Consider the following 20,034-nt stretch of genomic DNA (forward strand, 5'->3'; position numbering starts at 1 on the left):
ACATATCTATGCATACATATTACAACCATTCGCTCTTATTTCACTCCCCGAGAAATGTTAAATTCATTAATATGGATAATTATCCATTAGAAAATAAAAATGAAGAAGTCGATATTTTAAATTTCTTATTCAAATACTTACCAACTTCCACTTCCGTGAAAGAGTGTAAAACGTTTATTAAAAACACTTGTTCCAATTCTAATAACGTCGAAGACAATATTAGAAGCAATAAGCATATACAAGTTAAACAGATACACAATTTCCAATGTACAACATTATTGTTATCCATGAAGATTTAGTGCACACCTGCGTATTAATTTGTTACGATAATTAAACAGTTTGACAGGACGTTGCGCACGTAAAGCTAACACACAGCACTTTCCTGCAACGATACAAAAAACACTTACGTTTCATCGTAATTTATAATCCAGATGTTTAAACTATTAGGTAAGTCAATTTTAACGACGATATGCACCTTTCTATGTTGAACGAAACACGAGGTAATATTTGAGAAATTACTCTTCCTAATGACAATTATGTTATTTGCAACTACATGACACGTGGCCTTTTTGACTATATAAGCCGGCTTGTGAGCTGCACTAAACATAACTTTGCATACACGTTCGGTGCGACGATGAAGTGCATTGTCTTACTGATTTGCGTTCTGGTAGTGGCGGCCTATGGCCGACATGTGCCTCAACCAGATGGAAGTATACACGGGGCAATTCAAACTGCAATGAAATATTTACCCTATCCTGGTTATCGAGGAAACTACGTCATTCCTGGTCACCGGAAAGCAAAGGTAAGTCCCTTATTGATGACATGTTTTAGAATACCAACCTCTTGAAAACTTGCAATTTATCCGCACACAAGAGTACCAATACACAGGAATAGCAAATATACTTCAAACTGCTGTTTATAAAATTCATTCGATACATTATCAATATTCAAATACAGCAAGCATGTTAATATCTCCGTCTGAAATTCAGCATTTCCCGTTTAAGTGGAGAGCATCAAACTTCAAACAAATTCAAAGAAAATTTCCATCGCAAATTTTATCACAATTTGAGACTAAATACATCTACAATTCGAGCACACATTACTCTACGAAAATAAAATAAAACAGAAACAGGCAGACATTACCCTTATAACAACAAAATATTACTACACTCATAAGAAACTGAACTCAGTACCTAACTAACAATAAATAATAGCGAAAAAAAAATCAATAAGAGCGAGCTACCAATTGGTGCAACATATATTTATAGGATCACAACAATGAAAAAGCGGCCGGACACGTTAAGGATGTTAACAAGGCTACAATCGACAAGGAAAAAACACAATCAACAAATAAGATCTCATGCGACCAAGGACAATCACAAACATACGAAACAAATGAAGCCGAAAAGAGCCGAGAACAGACAGAAGCTCGGATGATGCAATCTGATCAGGCACAACAAAAGTATTCAAATGAACAGCAACGATCAAAAACTGAAACAAGTAATTCCGAGCAGAAAATCCAGAATATAAATCAGGAGAGTACTCAGTCGAAAAACGTACAAGCATCAGAAATTGAAAAAAACCAATCAATACAGAAACTTAAAGAATCCGAATCAAAAAATATTCACTCCGAACAAGAACGCGAACGCTTAAGGGAGGAGAGTCTTCGGGCCCAAAAGTCCAAGGAATCCGAACATGAAAGTAGTAAATCCGTGAATGTGCAGAAATCACAATCCAGTCAATCCAACGTAGCATCTGAGAAGGAAATTCGACGATCTGAACACGAAAATGTGAATACTGCGCAAAGTAACAAACACGTGAGTCAGGAGAGCCTTCAGGCCCAAAAGGTAAAGGAGTCCGAAACCGAGAAGAGCAAATCGGTGAAGGAACTTCAGGAATCCCAATCGAAGAACGTACATTCTGAACAGGAACGCGAACGTCTAAAGGAGGAGAGTCTTCGGGCCCAAAAGTCGAAGGAATCCGAACATGAAAGTAGTAAATCCGTAAATGTGCAGAAATCACAATCCAGTCAATCCAACGTAGCATCTGAGAAGGAAATTAAACGATCTGAACACGAAAATTTGAATACTGCTCAAGGTAACAAACACGGAGGTCAGGAAAACCTTCAGGCCCAAAAGGTAAAGGAATCCGAACATGAAAGTAGTAAATCCGTGAATGTGCAGAAATCGCAATCCAGTCAATCCAACATAGCATCTGAGAAGGAAATTCGACGATCTGAACACGAAAATCTGAATACTGCGCAAAGCAACAAACACGTGAGTCAGGAGAGCCTTCAGGCCCAAAAGGTAAAGGAGTCCGAAACCGAGAAGAGCAAATCGGTGAAGGAAGTACAGAAATCCCAATCGAAGAACGTACATTCAGAACAGGAACGCGAACGTCTAAAGGAAGAGAGTCTTCGGGCCCAAAAGTCGAAGGAATCCGAACATGAAAGTAGTAAATCCGTGAATGTGCAGAAATCACAATCCAGTCAATCCAACATAGCATCTGAGAAGGAAATTCGACGATCTGAAAACGAGAATTTGAATACTGCTCCAGGTAACAAACACGGAGGTCAGGAGAGCCATCAGGCCCAAAAGGTAAAGGAATCCGAAATAGAGAAGAGCAAATCCGTGAATGTTCAGAAATCGAACTCCAATCAAGCAAGCGGAACTTCTGAAAAAGAAGTACAACGATCTGAACACGAAAATTTGAATACTGCGCAAAGTAACAAACACGTGAGCCAGGAGAGCCATCAGGCCCAAAAGGTAAAGGAGTCCGAAACCGAGAAGAGCAAATCGGTGAAGGAACTTCAGGAATCCCAATCGAAGAACGTACATTCTGAACAGGAACGCGAACGTCTAAAGGAGGAGAGTCTTCGGGCCCAAAAGTCGAAGGAATCCGAACATGAAAGTAGTAAATCCGTGAATGTGCAGAAATCGCAATCCAGTCAATCCAACGTAGCATCTGAGAAGGAAATTCGACGATCTGAACACGAAAATGTGAATACTGCGCAAAGTAACAAACACGTGAGTCAGGAGAGCCTTCAGGCCCAAAAGGTAAAGGAGTCCGAAACCGAGAAGAGCAAATCGGTGAAGGAACTTCAGGAATCCCAATCGAAGAACGTACATTCTGAACAGGAACGCGAACGTCTAAAGGAGGAGAGTCTTCGGGCCCAAAAGTCGAAGGAATCCGAACATGAAAGTAGTAAATCCGTAAATGTGCAGAAATCAAAATCCAGTCAATCCAATGTAGCATCTGAGAAAGAAATTAAACGATCTGAACACGAAAATTTGAATACTGCTCAAGGTAACAAACACGGAGGTCAGGAGAACCTTCAGGCCCAAAAGGTAAAGGAATCCGAACATGAAAGTAGTAAATCCGTGAATGTGCAGAAATCGCAATCCAGTCAATCCAACGTAGCATCTGAGAAGGAAATTCGACGATCTGAACACGAAAATGTGAATACTGCGCAAAGTAACAAACACGTGAGTCAGGAGAGCCTTCAGGCCCAAAAGGTAAAGGAGTCCGAAACCGAGAAGAGCAAATCGGTGAAGGAACTTCAGGAATCCCAATCGAAGAACGTACATTCTGAACAGGAACGCGAACGTCTAAAGGAGGAGAGTCTTCGGGCCCAAAAGTCGAAGGAATCCGAACATGAAAGTAGTAAATCCGTAAATGTGCAGAAATCACAATCCAGTCAATCCAACGTAGCATCTGAGAAGGAAATTAAACGATCTGAACACGAAAATTTGAATACTGCTCAAGGTAACAAACACGGAGGTCAGGAAAACCTTCAGGCCCAAAAGGTAAAGGAATCCGAACATGAAAGTAGTAAATCCGTGAATGTGCAGAAATCGCAATCCAGTCAATCCAACGTAGCATCTGGGAAGGAAATTCGACGATCTGAACACGAAAATGTGAATACTGCGCAAAGCAACAAACACGTGAGTCAGGAGAACCTTCAGGCCCAAAAGGTAAAGGAGTCCGAAACCGAGAAGAGCAAATCGGTGAAGGAAGTACAGGAATCCCAATCGAAGAACGTACATTCTGAACAGGAACGCGAACGTCTAAAGGAGGAGAGTCTTCGGGCCCAAAAGTCGAAGGAATCCGAACATGAAAGTAGTAAATCCGTAAATGTGCAGAAATCAAAATCCAGTCAATCCAATGTAGCATCTGAGAAGGAAATTAAACGATCTGAACACGAAAATTTGAATACTGCTCAAGGTAACAAACACGGAGGTCAGGAGAACCTTCAGGCCCAAAAGGTAAAGGAATCCGAACATGAAAGTAGTAAATCCGTGAATGTGCAGAAATCGCAATCCAGTCAATCCAACGTAGCATCTGAGAAGGAAATTCGACGATCTGAACACGAAAATGTGAATACTGCGCAAAGTAACAAACACGTGAGTCAGGAGAGCCTTCAGGCCCAAAAGGTAAAGGAGTCCGAAACCGAGAAGAGCAAATCGGTGAAGGAACTTCAGGAATCCCAATCGAAGAACGTACATTCTGAACAGGAACGCGAACGTCTAAAGGAGGAGAGTCTTCGGGCCCAAAAGTCGAAGGAATCCGAACATGAAAGTAGTAAATCCGTAAATGTGCAGAAATCAAAATCCAGTCAATCCAATGTAGCATCTGAGAAGGAAATTAAACGATCTGAACACGAAAATTTGAATACTGCTCAAGGTAACAAACACGGAGGTCAGGAGAACCTTCAGGCCCAAAAGGTAAAGGAATCCGAACATGAAAGTAGTAAATCCGTGAATGTGCAGAAATCGCAATCCAGTCAATCCAACCTAGCATCTGAGAAGGAAATTCGACGATCTGAACACGAAAATGTGAATACTGCGCAAAGTAACAAACACGTGAGTCAGGAGAGCCTTCAGGCCCAAAAGGTAAAGGAGTCCGAAACCGAGAAGAGCAAATCGGTGAAGGAACTTCAGGAATCCCAATCGAAGAACGTACATTCTGAACAGGAACGCGAACGTCTAAAGGAGGAGAGTCTTCGGGCCCAAAAGTCGAAGGAATCCGAACATGCAAGTAGTAAATCCGTAAATGTGCAGAAATCACAATCCAGTCAATCCAACGTAGCTACTGAGAAGGAAATTAAACGATCTGAACACGAAAATTTGAATACTGCTCAAGGTAACAAACACGGAGGTCAGGAGAACCTTCAGGCCCAAAAGGTAAAGGAATCCGAACATGAAAGTAGTAAATCCGTGAATGTGCAGAAATCGCAATCCAGTCAATCCAACGTAGCATCTGAGAAGGAAATTCGACGATCTGAACACGAAAATGTGAATACTGCGCAAAGTAACAAACACGTGAGTCAGGAGAGCCTTCAGGCCCAAAAGGTAAAGGAGTCCGAAACCGAGAAGAGCAAATCGGTGAAGGAACTTCAGGAATCCCAATCGAAGAACGTACATTCTGAACAGGAACGCGAACGTCTAAAGGAGGAGAGTCTTCGGGCCCAAAAGTCGAAGGAATCCGAACATGAAAGTAGTAAATCCGTAAATGTGCAGAAATCAAAATCCAGTCAATCCAATGTAGCATCTGAGAAGGAAATTAAACGATCTGAACACGAAAATTTGAATACTGCTCAAGGTAACAAACACGGAGGTCAGGAGAACCTTCAGGCCCAAAAGGTAAAGGAATCCGAACATGAAAGTAGTAAATCCGTGAATGTGCAGAAATCGCAATCCAGTCAATCCAACGTAGCATCTGAGAAGGAAATTCGACGATCTGAACACGAAAATGTGAATACTGCGCAAAGTAACAAACACGTGAGTCAGGAGAGCCTTCAGGCTCAAAAGGTAAAGGAGTCCGAAACCGAGAAGAGCAAATCGGTGAAGGAACTTCAGGAATCCCAATCGAAGAACGTACATTCTGAACAGGAACGCGAACGTCTAAAGGAAGAGAGTCTTCGGGCCCAAAAGTCGAAGGAATCCGAACATGAAAGTAGTAAATCCGTGAATGTGCAGAAATCACAATCCAGTAAATCCAACGTAGCATCTGAGAAGGAAATTCGACGATCTGAACACGAAAATGTGAATACTGCGCAAAGTAACAAACACGTGAGTCAGGAGAGCCTTCAGGCCCAAAAGGTAAAGGAGTCCGAAACCGAGAAGAGCAAATCGGTGAAAGAACTTCAGGAATCCCAATCGAAGAACGTACATTCTGAACAGGAACGCGAACGTCTAAAGGAGGAGAGTCTTCGGGCCCAAAAGTCGAAGGAATCCGAACATGAAAGTAGTAAATCCGTAAATGTGCAGAAATCACAATCCAGTCAATCCAACGTAGCTACTGAGAAGGAAATTAAACGATCTGAACACGAAAATTTGAATACTGCTCAAGGTAACAAACACGGAGGTCAGGAGAACCTTCAGGCCCAAAAGGTAAAGGAATCCGAACATGAAAGTAGTAAATCCGTGAATGTGCAGAAATCGCAATCCAGTCAATCCAACGTAGCATCTGAGAAGGAAATTCGACGATCTGAACACGAAAATGTGAATACTGCGCAAAGTAACAAACACGTGAGTCAGGAGAGCCTTCAGGCCCAAAAGGTAAAGGAGTCCGAAACCGAGAAGAGCAAATCGGTGAAGGAACTTCAGGAATCCCAATCGAAGAACGTACATTCTGAACAGGAACGCGAACGTCTAAAGGAGGAGAGTCTTCGGGCCCAAAAGTCGAAGGAATCCGAACATGAAAGTAGTAAATCCGTAAATGTGCAGAAATCAAAATCCAGTCAATCCAATGTAGCATCTGAGAAGGAAATTAAACGATCTGAACACGAAAATTTGAATACTGCTCAAGGTAACAAACACGGAGGTCAGGAGAACCTTCAGGCCCAAAAGGTAAAGGAATCCGAACATGAAAGTAGTAAATCCGTGAATGTGCAGAAATCGCAATCCAGTCAATCCAACGTAGCATCTGAGAAGGAAATTCGACGATCTGAACACGAAAATGTGAATACTGCGCAAAGTAACAAACACGTGAGTCAGGAGAGCCTTCAGGCTCAAAAGGTAAAGGAGTCCGAAACCGAGAAGAGCAAATCGGTGAAGGAACTTCAGGAATCCCAATCGAAGAACGTACATTCTGAACAGGAACGCGAACGTCTAAAGGAAGAGAGTCTTCGGGCCCAAAAGTCGAAGGAATCCGAACATGAAAGTAGTAAATCCGTGAATGTGCAGAAATCACAATCCAGTAAATCCAACGTAGCATCTGAGAAGGAAATTCGACGATCTGAACACGAAAATGTGAATACTGCGCAAAGTAACAAACACGTGAGTCAGGAGAGCCTTCAGGCCCAAAAGGTAAAGGAGTCCGAAACCGAGAAGAGCAAATCGGTGAAAGAACTTCAGGAATCCCAATCGAAGAACGTACATTCTGAACAGGAACGCGAACGTCTAAAGGAGGAGAGTCTTCGGGCCCAAAAGTCGAAGGAATCCGAACATGAAAGTAGTAAATCCGTAAATGTGCAGAAATCACAATCCAGTCAATCCAACGTAGCTACTGAGAAGGAAATTAAACGATCTGAACACGAAAATTTGAATACTGCTCAAGGTAACAAACACGGAGGTCAGGAGAACCTTCAGGCCCAAAAGGTAAAGGAATCCGAACATGAAAGTAGTAAATCCGTGAATGTGCAGAAATCGCAATCCAGTCAATCCAACGTAGCATCTGAGAAGGAAATTCGACGATCTGAACACGAAAATGTGAATACTGCGCAAAGTAACAAACACGTGAGTCAGGAGAGCCTTCAGGCCCAAAAGGTAAAGGAGTCCGAAACCGAGAAGAGCAAATCGGTGAAGGAACTTCAGGAATCCCAATCGAAGAACGTACATTCTGAACAGGAACGCGAACGTCTAAAGGAGGAGAGTCTTCGGGCCCAAAAGTCGAAGGAATCCGAACATGAAAGTAGTAAATCCGTAAATGTGCAGAAATCAAAATCCAGTCAATCCAATGTAGCATCTGAGAAGGAAATTAAACGATCTGAACACGAAAATTTGAATACTGCTCAAGGTAACAAACACGGAGGTCAGGAGAACCTTCAGGCCCAAAAGGTAAAGGAATCCGAACATGAAAGTAGTAAATCCGTGAATGTGCAGAAATCGCAATCCAGTCAATCCAACCTAGCATCTGAGAAGGAAATTCGACGATCTGAACACGAAAATGTGAATACTGCGCAAAGTAACAAACACGTGAGTCAGGAGAGCCTTCAGGCCCAAAAGGTAAAGGAGTCCGAAACCGAGAAGAGCAAATCGGTGAAGGAACTTCAGGAATCCCAATCGAAGAACGTACATTCTGAACAGGAACGCGAACGTCTAAAGGAGGAGAGTCTTCGGGCCCAAAAGTCGAAGGAATCCGAACATGCAAGTAGTAAATCCGTAAATGTGCAGAAATCACAATCCAGTCAATCCAACGTAGCTACTGAGAAGGAAATTAAACGATCTGAACACGAAAATTTGAATACTGCTCAAGGTAACAAACACGGAGGTCAGGAGAACCTTCAGGCCCAAAAGGTAAAGGAATCCGAACATGAAAGTAGTAAATCCGTGAATGTGCAGAAATCGCAATCCAGTCAATCCAACGTAGCATCTGAGAAGGAAATTCGACGATCTGAACACGAAAATGTGAATACTGCGCAAAGTAACAAACACGTGAGTCAGGAGAGCCTTCAGGCCCAAAAGGTAAAGGAGTCCGAAACCGAGAAGAGCAAATCGGTGAAGGAACTTCAGGAATCCCAATCGAAGAACGTACATTCTGAACAGGAACGCGAACGTCTAAAGGAGGAGAGTCTTCGGGCCCAAAAGTCGAAGGAATCCGAACATGAAAGTAGTAAATCCGTAAATGTGCAGAAATCAAAATCCAGTCAATCCAATGTAGCATCTGAGAAGGAAATTAAACGATCTGAACACGAAAATTTGAATACTGCTCAAGGTAACAAACACGGAGGTCAGGAGAACCTTCAGGCCCAAAAGGTAAAGGAATCCGAACATGAAAGTAGTAAATCCGTGAATGTGCAGAAATCGCAATCCAGTCAATCCAACGTAGCATCTGAGAAGGAAATTCGACGATCTGAACACGAAAATGTGAATACTGCGCAAAGTAACAAACACGTGAGTCAGGAGAGCCTTCAGGCCCAAAAGGTAAAGGAGTCCGAAACCGAGAAGAGCAAATCGGTGAAGGAACTTCAGGAATCCCAATCGAAGAACGTACATTCTGAACAGGAACGCGAACGTCTAAAGGAGGAGAGTCTTCGGGCCCACAAGTCGAAGGAATCCGAACATGAAAGTAGTAAATCCGTGAATGTGCAGAAATCACAATCCAGTCAATCCAACGTAGCATCTGAGAAGGAAATTCGACGATCTGAACACGAAAATGTGAATACTGCGCAAAGTAACAAACACGTGAGTCAGGAGAGCCTTCAGGCCCAAAAGGTAAAGGAGTCCGAAACCGAGAAGAGCAAATCGGTGAAGGAACTTCAGGAATCCCAATCGAAGAACGTACATTCTGAACAGGAACGCGAACGTCTAAAGGAGGAGAGTCTTCGGGCCCAAAAGTCGAAGGAATCCGAACATGAAAGTAGTAAATCCGTAAATGTGCAGAAATCACAATCCAGTCAATCCAACGTAGCATCTGAGAAGGAAATTAAACGATCTGAACACGAAAATTTGAATACTGCTCAAGGTAACAAACACGGAGGTCAGGAAAACCTTCAGGCCCAAAAGGTAAAGGAATCCGAACATGAAAGTAGTAAATCCGTGAATGTGCAGAAATCGCAATCCAGTCAATCCAACGTAGCATCTGAGAAGGAAATTCGACGATCTGAACACGAAAATGTGAATACTGCGCAAAGCAACAAACACGTGAGTCAGGAGAGCCTTCAGGCCCAAAAGGTAAAGCAGTCGGAAACCGAGAAGAGCAAATCGGTGAAGGAAGTACAGGAGTCCCAATCGAAGAACGTACATTCAGAACAGGAACGCGAACGTCTAAAGGAAGAGAGTCTTCGGGCCCACAAGTCGAAGGAATCCGAACATGAAAGTAGTAAATCCGTGAATGTGCAGAAATCACAATCCAGTCAATCCAACGTAGCATCTGAGAAGGAAATTCGACGATCTGAACACGAAAATGTGAATACTGCGCAAAGTAACAAACACGTGAGTCAGGAGAGCCTTCAGGCCCAAAAGGTAAAGGAGTCCGAAACCGAGAAGAGCAAATCGGTGAAGGAACTTCAGGAATCCCAATCGAAGAACGTACATTCTGAACAGGAACGCGAACGTCTAAAGGAGGAGAGTCTTCGGGCCCAAAAGTCGAAGGAATCCGAACATGAAAGTAGTAAATCCGTAAATGTGCAGAAATCAAAATCCAGTCAATCCAATGTAGCATCTGAGAAGGAAATTAAACGATCTGAACACGAAAATTTGAATACTGCTCAAGGTAACAAACACGGAGGTCAGGAGAACCTTCAGGCCCAAAAGGTAAAGGAATCCGAACATGAAAGTAGTAAATCCGTGAATGTGCAGAAATCGCAATCCAGTCAATCCAACGTAGCATCTGAGAAGGAAATTCGACGATCTGAACACGAAAATGTGAATACTGCGCAAAGTAACAAACACGTGAGTCAGGAGAGCCTTCAGGCACAAAAGGTAAAGGAGTCCGAAACGGAGAAGAGCAAATCGGTGAAGGAACTTCAGGAATCCCAATCGAAGAACGTACATTCTGAACAGGAACGCGAACGTCTAAAGGAAGAGAGTCTTCGGGCCCAAAAGTCGAAGGAATCCGAACATGAAAGTAGTAAATCCGTGAATGTGCAGAAATCACAATCCAGTCAATCCAACGTGGCATCTGAGAAGGAAATTCGACGATCTGAACACGAAAATGTGAATACTGCGCAAAGTAACAAACACGTGAGTCAGGAGAGCCTTCATGCCCAAAATGTAAAGGAGTCCGAAGCCGAGAAGAGCAAATCGGTGAAGGAACTTCAGGAATCCCAATCGAAGAACGTACATTCTGAGCAGGAACGCGAACGTCTAAAGGAGGAGAGTCTTCGGGCCCAAAAGTCGAAGGAATCCGAACATGAAAGTAGTAAATCCGTAAATGTGCAGAAATCACAATCCAGTCAATCCAACGTAGCATCTGAGAAGGAAATTAAACGATCTGAACACGAAAATTTGAATACTGCTCAAGGTAACAAACACGGAGGTCAGGAAAACCTTCAGGCCCAAAAGGTAAAGGAATCCGAACATGAAAGTAGTAAATCAGTGAATGTGCAGAAATCGCAATCCAGTCAATCCAACGTAGCATCTGAGAAGGAAATTAAACGATCTGAACACGAAAATTTGAATACTGCTCAAGGTAACAAACACGGAGGTCAGGAGAGCCATCAGGCCCAAAAGGTAAAGGAATCCGAAATAGAGAAGAGCAAATCGGCGAAGGAAGTAGTGAATTCGGAAGTACACAGCGCCAATTCGAATCGTGAACAACAAAATTTACACGACACCACAGTCCAAGCAGAAAATGATCAGAACAATGCAGTGTCCAGCACACTAGCCACAGTACAAGATGGCCTGAAAAACCTATATGCGAATGGACTTAATGCACTGAAAACTCTTCAGCGAGCGGTAACTGGCCAACCAATAACCGAAGAAGGTGGACAAAATCAAGCAGAACAGGCTGGGCTCCAAAATGATGAACAATATAAGTCTTTGTCCAAGTCAACAATGGAGCAAAATAGCAAACAATTGAATCAAGAGAGTGTTCAATCTCAGAAGATACAGGAATCAGAAATCGAGAAGGCCAAATCCATGAAGGAACTTCAAGAATCCCAATCGAAAAATATTCATTCGGAACAGGAACGCGAACGTCTAAAGGAGGAGAGTCTACGGGCCCAAAAGTCGAAAGAATCCGAACTTGAAAGTAGCAAATCCGTGAGTGTTCAGAACACGCACTCCAATCAAGCAAGCGTAACATCTGAAAAACAAGTTCAACGATCTGAACACGAAAATTTGAATACTGCACAAAGTAACAAACACGTGAGTCAGGAGAGCCTTCAGGCCCAAAAGGTAAAGGAGTCCGAAACCGAGAAGAGCAAATCGGTGAAGGAACTACAGGAATCCCAATCGAAGAACGTACATTCTGAACAGGAACGCGAACGTCTAAAGGAGGAGAGTCTTCGGGCCCAAAAGTCGAAGGAATCCGAACATGAAAGTAGTAAATCAGTGAATGTGCAGAAATCGCAATCCAGTCAATCCAAAGTAGCATCTGAGAAGGAAATTCAACGTTCTGAACACGAAAATTTGTATACTGCTCCAGGTAACAAACACGGAGGTCAGGAGAACCTTCAGGCCCAAAAGGTAAAGGAATCCGAAATAGAGAAGAGCAAATCCGTGAATGTTCAGAATTCAAAATCCAATCAAGCAAGCGTAACATCTGAAAAAGAGGTTCAACGATCTGAACACGAAAATTTGAATACTGCGCAAAGTAACAAACACGTGAGTCAGGAGAGTCTTCAGGCCCAAAAGGTAAAGGAGTCGGAAACCGAAAAAAGCAAATCGGTGAAAGAACTTCAGGAATCCCAATCGAAGAACGTACATTCCGAACAGGAACGCGAACGTGTAAAGGAGGAGAATCTTCGGGCCCAAAAGTCGAAGGAATCCGAACATGCAAGTAGTAAATCCGTGAATGTGCAGAAATCGCAATCCAGTCAATCCAACGTAGCATCTGAGAAGGAAATTCAACGATCTGAACACGAAAAGTTGAATACTGCTCCAGGTAACAAACACGGAGGTCAGGAGAACCTTCAGGCCCAAAAGGTAAAGGAATCCGAACATGAAAGTAGTAAATCAGTGAATGTGCAGAAATCGCAATCCAGTCAATCCAACGTAGCATCTGAGAAGGAAATTCAACGATCTGAACACGAAAAGTTGAATACTGCTCCAGGTAACAAACACGGAGGTCAGGAGAACCTTCAGGCCCAAAAGGTAAAGGAATCCGAACATGAAAGTAGGAAATCAGTGAATGTGCAGAAATCGCAATCCAGTCAATCAAAAGTAGCATCTGAGAAGGAAATTCAACGTTCTGAACACGAAAATTTGAATACTGCTCCAGGTAACAAACACGGAGGTCAGGAGAACCTTCAGGCCCAAAAGGTAAAGGAATCCGAAATAGAGAAGAGCAAATCCGTGAATGTTCAGAATTCAAAATCCAATCAAGCAAGCGTAACATCTGAAAAAGAAGTTCAACGATCTGAACACGAAAATTTGAATACTGCGCAAAGTAACAAACACGTGAGTCAGGAGAGCCTTCAGGCCCAAAAGGTAAAGGAGTCGGAAACCGAAAAAACCAAATCGGTGAAAGAACATCAGGAATCCCAATCGAAAAACGTACATTCTGAACAGGAACGCGAACGTGTAAAGGAGGAGACTCTTCGGGCCCAAAAGTCGAAGGAATCCGAACATGCAAGTAGTAAATCCGTGAATGTGCAGAAATCGCAATCCAGTCAATCCAACGTAGCATCTGAGAAGGAAATTCAACGTTCTGAACACGAAAAGTTGAATACTGCTCCAGGTAACAAACACGGAGGTCAGGAGAGCCTTCAGGCCCAAAAGGTAAAGGAGTCGGAAACCGAAAAAAGCAAATCGGTGAAAGAACTTCAGGAATCCCAATCGAAGAACGTACATTCCGAACAGGAACGCGAACGTGTAAAGGAGGAGAATCTTCGGGCCCAAAAGTCGAAGGAATCCGAACATGCAAGTAGTAAATCCGTGAATGTGCAGAAATCGCAATCCAGTCAATCCAACGTAGCATCTGAGAAGGAAATTCAACGTTCTGAACACGAAAAGTTGAATACTGCTCCAGGTAACAAACACGGAGGTCAGGAGAGCCTTCAGGCCCAAAAGGTAAAGGAATCCGAACATGAAAGTAGTAAATCAGTGAATGTGCAGAAATCGCAATCCAGTCAATCCAAAGTAGCATCTGAGAAGGAAATTCAACGTTCTGAACACGAAAATTTGAATACGGCTCCAGGTAACAAACACGGAGGTCAGGAGAGCCTTCAGGCCCAAAAGGTAAAGGAGTCGGAAACCGAAAAAAGCAAATCGGTGAAAGAACTTCAGGAATCCCAATCGAAGAACGTACATTCCGAACAGGAACGCGAACGTGTAAAGGAGGAGAATCTTCGGGCCCAAAAGTCGAAGGAATCCGAACATGCAAGTAGTAAATCCGTAAATGTGCAGAAATCGCAATCCAGTCAATCCAACGTAGCATCTGAGAAGGAAATTCAACGATCTGAACACGAAAAGTTGAATACTGCTCCAGGTAACAAACACGGAGGTCAGGAGAACCTTCAGGCCCAAAAGGTAAAGGAATCCGAACATGAAAGTAGTAAATCAGTGAATGTGCAGAAATCGCAATCCAGTCAATCCAAAGTAGCATCTGAGAAGGAAATTCAACGTTCTGAACACGAAAATTTGAATACGGCTCCAGGTAACAAACACGGAGGTCAGGAGAGCCTTCAGGCCCAAAAGGTAAAGGAGTCGGAAACCGAAAAAAGCAAATCGGTGAAAGAACTTCAGGAATCCCAATCGAAGAACGTACATTCCGAACAGGAACGCGAACGTGTAAAGGAGGAGAATCTTCGGGCCCAAAAGTCGAAGGAATCCGAACATGCAAGTAGTAAATCCGTAAATGTGCAGAAATCGCAATCCAGTCAATCCAACGTAGCATCTGAGAAGGAAATTCAACGATCTGAACACGAAAAGTTGAATACTGCTCCAGGTAACAAACACGGAGGTCAGGAGAACCTTCAGGCCCAAAAGGTAAAGGAATCCGAACATGAAAGTAGTAAATCAGTGAATGTGCAGAAATCGCAATCCAGTCAATCCAACGTAGCATCTGAGAAGGAAATTCAACGTTCTGAACACGAAAAGTTGAATACTGCTCCAGGTAACAAACACGGAGGTCAGGAGAGCCATCAGGCCCAAAAGGTAAAGGAGTCGGAAACCGAAAAAAGCAAATCGGTGAAAGAACTTCAGCAATCCCAATCGAAGAACGTACATTCTGAACAGGAACGCGAACGTGTAAAGGAGGAGACTCTTCGGGCCCAAAAGTCGAAGGAATCCGAACATGCAAGTAGTAAATCCGTGAATGTGCAGAAATCGCAATCCAGTCAATCCAACGTAGCATCTGAGAAGGAAATTCAACGTTCTGAACACGAAAAGTTGAATACTGCTCCAGGTAACAAACACGGAGGTCAGGAGAGCCTTCAGGCCCAAAAGGTAAAGGAGTCGGAAACCGAAAAAAGCAAATCGGTGAAAGAACTTCAGGAATCCCAATCGAAGAACGTACATTCCGAACAGGAACGCGAACGTGTAAAGGAGGAGAATCTTCGGGCCCAAAAGTCGAAGGAATCCGAACATGCAAGTAGTAAATCCGTGAATGTGCAGAAATCGCAATCCAGTCAATCCAACGTAGCATCTGAGAAGGAAATTCAACGTTCTGAACACGAAAAGTTGAATACTGCTCCAGGTAACAAACACGGAGGTCAGGAGAGCCTTCAGGCCCAAAAGGTAAAGGAATCCGAACATGAAAGTAGTAAATCAGTGAATGTGCAGAAATCGCAATCCAGTCAATCCAAAGTAGCATCTGAGAAGGAAATTCAACGTTCTGAACACGAAAATTTGAATACGGCTCCAGGTAACAAACACGGAGGTCAGGAGAGCCTTCAGGCCCAAAAGGTAAAGGAGTCGGAAACCGAAAAAAGCAAATCGGTGAAAGAACTTCAGGAATCCCAATCGAAGAACGTACATTCCGAACAGGAACGCGAACGTGTAAAGGAGGAGAATCTTCGGGCCCAAAAGTCGAAGGAATCCGAACATGCAAGTAGTAAATCCGTGAATGTGCAGAAATCGCAATCCAGTCAATCCAACGTAGCATCTGAGAAGGAAATTCAACGTTCTGAACACGAAAAGTTGAATACTGCTCCAGGTAACAAACACGGAGGTCAGGAGAGCCTTCAGGCCCAAAAGGTAAAGGAATCCGAACATGAAAGTAGTAAATCAGTGAATGTGCAGAAATCGCAATCCAGTCAATCCAAAGTAGCATCTGAGAAGGAAATTCAACGTTCTGAACACGAAAATTTGAATACGGCTCCAGGTAACAAACACGGAGGTCAGGAGAGCCTTCAGGCCCAAAAGGTAAAGGAGTCGGAAACCGAAAAAAGCAAATCGGTGAAAGAACTTCAGGAATCCCAATCGAAGAACGTACATTCCGAACAGGAACGTGAACGTGTAAAGGAGGAGAATCTTCGGGCCCAAAAGTCGAAGGAATCCGAACATGCAAGTAGTAAATCCGTAAATGTGCAGAAATCGCAATCCAGTCAATCCAACGTAGCATCTGAGAAGGAAATTCAACGATCTGAACACGAAAAGTTGAATACTGCTCCAGGTAACAAACACGGAGGTCAGGAGAACCTTCAGGCCCAAAAGGTAAAGGAATCCGAACATGAAAGTAGTAAATCAGTGAATGTGCAGAAATCGCAATCCAGTCAATCCAACGTAGCATCTGAGAAGGAAATTCAACGTTCTGAACATGAAAAGTTGAATACTGCTCCAGGTAACAAACACGGAGGTCAGGAGAGCCATCAGGCCCAAAAGGTAAAGGAGTCGGAAACCGAAAAAAGCAAATCGGTGAAAGAACTTCAGGAATCCCAATCGAAGAACGTACATTCTGAACAGGAACGCGAACGTGTAAAGGAGGAGACTCTTCGGGCCCAAAAGTCGAAGGAATCCGAACATGCAAGTAGTAAATCCGTGAATGTGCAGAAATCGCAATCCAGTCAATCCAACGCAGCATCTGAGAAGGAAATTCAACGTTCTGAACACGAAAAGTTGAATACTGCTCCAGGTAACAAACACGGAGGTCAGGAGAGCCATCAGGCCCAAAAGGTAAAGGAATCCGAACATGAAAGTAGTAAATCAGTGAATGTGCAGAAATCGCAATCCAGTCAATCCAAAGTAGCATCTGAGAAGGAAATTCAACGTTCTGAACACGAAAATTTGAATACGGCTCCAGGTAACAAACACGGAGGTCAGGAGAGCCTTCAGGCCCAAAAGGTAAAGGAGTCGGAAACCGAAAAAAGCAAATCGGTGAAAGAACTTCAGGAATCCCAATCGAAGAACGTACATTCTGAACAGGAACGCGAACGTGTAAAGGAGGAGAGTCTTCGGGCCCAAAAGTCGAAGGAATCCGAACATGCAAGTAGTAAATCCGTAAATGTGCAGAAATCGCAATCCAGTCAATCCAACGTAGCATCTGAGAAGGACATTCAACGTTCTGAACACGAAAAGTTGAATACTGCTCCAGGTAACAAACACGGAGGTCAGGAGAGCCATCAGGCCCAAAAGGTAAAGGAATCCGAACATGAAAGTAGTAAATCAGTGAATGTGCAGAAATCGCAATCCAGTCAATCCAACGTAGCATCTGAGAAGGAAATTCAACGATCTGAACACGAAAAGTTGAATACTGCTCCAGGTAACAAACACGGAGGTCAGGAGAACCTTCAGGCCCAAAAGGTAAAGGAATCCGAACATGAAAGTAGGAAATCAGTGAATGTGCAGAAATCGCAATCCAGTCAATCCAACGTAGCATCTGAGAAGGAAATTCAACGATCTGAACACGAAAAGTTGAATACTGCTCCAGGTAACAAACACGGAGGTCAGGAGAACCTTCAGGCCCAAAAGGTAAAGGAATCCGAAATAGAGAAGAGCAAATCTGTGAATGTTCAGAATTCAAAATCCAATCAAGCAAGCGTAACATCTGAAAAAGAAGTTCAACGATCTGAACACGAAAATTTGAATACTGCGCAAAGTAACAAACACGTGAGTCAGGAGAGCCTTCAGGCCCAAAAGGTAAAGGAGTCCGAAACTGAAAAAAGTAAATCGGTGAAAGAACTTCAGGAATCCCAATCGAAGAACGTACATTCTGAACAGGAACGCGAACGTGTAAAAGAGGAGAGTCTTCGGGCCCAAAAGTCGAAGGAATCCGAACATTCAAGTAGTAAATCCGTAAATGTGCAGAAATCGCAATCCAGTCAATCCAACGTAGCATCTGAGAAGGAAATTCAACGTTCTGAACACGAAAATTTGAATACTGCGCAAAGTAACAAACACGTGAGTCAGGAGAGCCTTCAGGCCCAAAAGGTAAAGGAGTCCGAAACTGAAAAAAGCAAATCGGTGAAGGAACTTCAGGAATCCCAATCGAAGAACGTACATTCTGAACAGGAACGCGAACGTGTAAAAGAGGAGAGTCTTCGGGCCCAAAAGTCGAAGGAATCCGAACATTCAAGTAGTAAATCCGTAAATGTGCAGAAATCGCAATCCAGTCAATCCAACGTAGCATCTGAGAAGGAAATTCAACGTTCTGAACACGAAAATTTGAATACTGCGCAAAGTAACAAACACGTGAGTCAGGAGAGCCTTCAGGCCCAAAAGGTAAAGGAGTCCGAAACTGAAAAAAGCAAATCGGTGAAGGAACTTCAGGAATCCCAATCGAAGAACGTACATTCTGAACAGAAACGCGAACGTCTAAAGGAGGAGAGTCTTCGGGCCCAAAAGTCGAAGGAATCCGAACATGAAAGTAGTAAATCCGTGAATGTTCAAAAATCGAATCGAGCGAGTATACAATCTGAGAAGGAAGTGCAACGATCTCAACAGGAAAATGTTAATTCCGCGCAAAGTAACAAACAATTAAGTGAGGAGAGTCGTCGTGGCGGAAACGTGAAAGAATCCGAAGTTGAACAGAGTCAATCTTTTAGAACTGAACAGAGCCAGTCAAGCGGTGGAAATGTTTATTCCGAAAAGAAGTATCAACAATCGGAAAGTAAAAGTAGTAATGCGGAACTGGGGCAATCATTCATAAACGAAGAGAATGTTCAAGCCGAAAAGATTCATCAAGAATCCGGAAATGATCGTCGGTATGTTACAGTTGATAAAATGTTGTCGGAGGAGGAGCAACATAACCATATTGAAGATGAAGCGCATAACGCCGAAAAGGATCAGCAAGAGTCTGTTGTTAGCTCCGTAACATCTGTGCAGGAAAAAGAAAATAATGACTATGGTAACGGAGTGAAAGCCGTAAAGAATGTACAGCATTCGGTGATTAGCAAGAAGTCATCTTCGCATGAATTTCAAAAACAATCAAACGATAATGGACATAATGCGAATTACGAACGGAAACAGATGGAAGCTAACAAACTGAAATCAGAACAGGATAAACGAAGTCATTTGATTGAAGAAAGGCGTAAAGCGAATAAGGAAAGAAAACAATTAGAAGTTGACAGAGTTAAATCGGAACAACAGGAGCGAAAACATTTGAGCGATGCAAGACGTAAAGCCTTTAGTAGTAAGGAAGATGTAGAAATTGACAAGGTTAAATCGGAACAGGTGGAACGAAAACATTTGAGCGATGAGAAACGTAAATCTATTAATGGACGGAAACAGGTAGATGTTAGTTCATCGATATCGGGTGAGACAGATGTCAAATATTCGCACAGTGATAATGACAGTGTCGAAAAAGAATTTGATGTTGGAAAAAGTAAGTTTGCAAGCGATGGAAGGATGTGGAGACTAAGAGGTTTGAAACCGATATCGAGCGTGAAAGTTTAGAAGTAGACAAGATTGAAATGCGAAGAAACGAAATCGTTTAGGCAATGGACATTTACTCGACGACCGGCTTGAATCCAAGGAACACGTTAGTTGGTCTTATAAACAACGAATGTTTATAATGACTATTATAAATATATTTATGAGAATTTTGTATACGCTACATTTTATTTAGGTGCTAGTATAAAATAATACTATACAACGCAACTATACAACGCTTTGTAATGAATTTAAATATACGCATGTACAGCAATACCTTGTTTTTATTTACAACTGCTCCTACCCATTCTATACTTGTAAAACAATTTCTTCGAGTTGATACTCGATCGAGTATTGGCTCTAATAATCCGAAGAGGTTGTCGAAATTTGATCCGTC

The 20,034-nt window shown here is 42.8% G+C and overlaps 2 protein-coding genes across 2 annotated transcripts in view; one reads left to right on the forward strand and one right to left on the reverse strand.

Moving 5' to 3' along the window:
* Kug (FAT atypical cadherin kugelei) overlaps window positions 1-20,034 on the reverse strand; it is a 726,821-nt gene that overhangs the window by 496,193 nt on the left and 210,594 nt on the right. The window lies entirely within an intron of this gene.
* LOC143152583 (uncharacterized) lies at window positions 635-19,911 on the forward strand. The gene is made up of 7 exons (XM_076322882.1): window positions 635-802; window positions 1,094-1,189; window positions 1,269-1,678; window positions 1,808-1,969; window positions 2,267-2,454; window positions 2,557-15,525; window positions 15,694-19,911. Exons 1-7 carry the CDS (start codon window positions 635-637, stop codon window positions 19,659-19,661), a joined length of 17,961 nt encoding a protein of 5,986 aa, XP_076178997.1. The 3' UTR covers window positions 19,662-19,911.

This window comes from Ptiloglossa arizonensis, chromosome 11, assembly GCF_051014685.1.
Source record: "Ptiloglossa arizonensis isolate GNS036 chromosome 11, iyPtiAriz1_principal, whole genome shotgun sequence".
Lineage (NCBI taxonomy): Eukaryota > Metazoa > Arthropoda > Insecta > Hymenoptera > Colletidae > Ptiloglossa > Ptiloglossa arizonensis.

Excerpts from the sequence above, each read along its gene's own strand:
- LOC143152583 (XM_076322882.1), top strand. The coding sequence starts at position 635 with ATGAAGTGCATTGTCTTACTGATTTGCGTTCTGGTAGTGGCGGCCTAT. Across the intron at positions 803-1,093 it reads CTGGTCACCGGAAAGCAAAG|CACACATTACTCTACGAAAA; the intron begins GTAAGTCCCTTA and ends CTACAATTCGAG. Across the intron at positions 1,970-2,266 it reads GAGAGTCTTCGGGCCCAAAA|CAACAAACACGTGAGTCAGG; the intron begins GTCGAAGGAATC and ends TACTGCGCAAAG.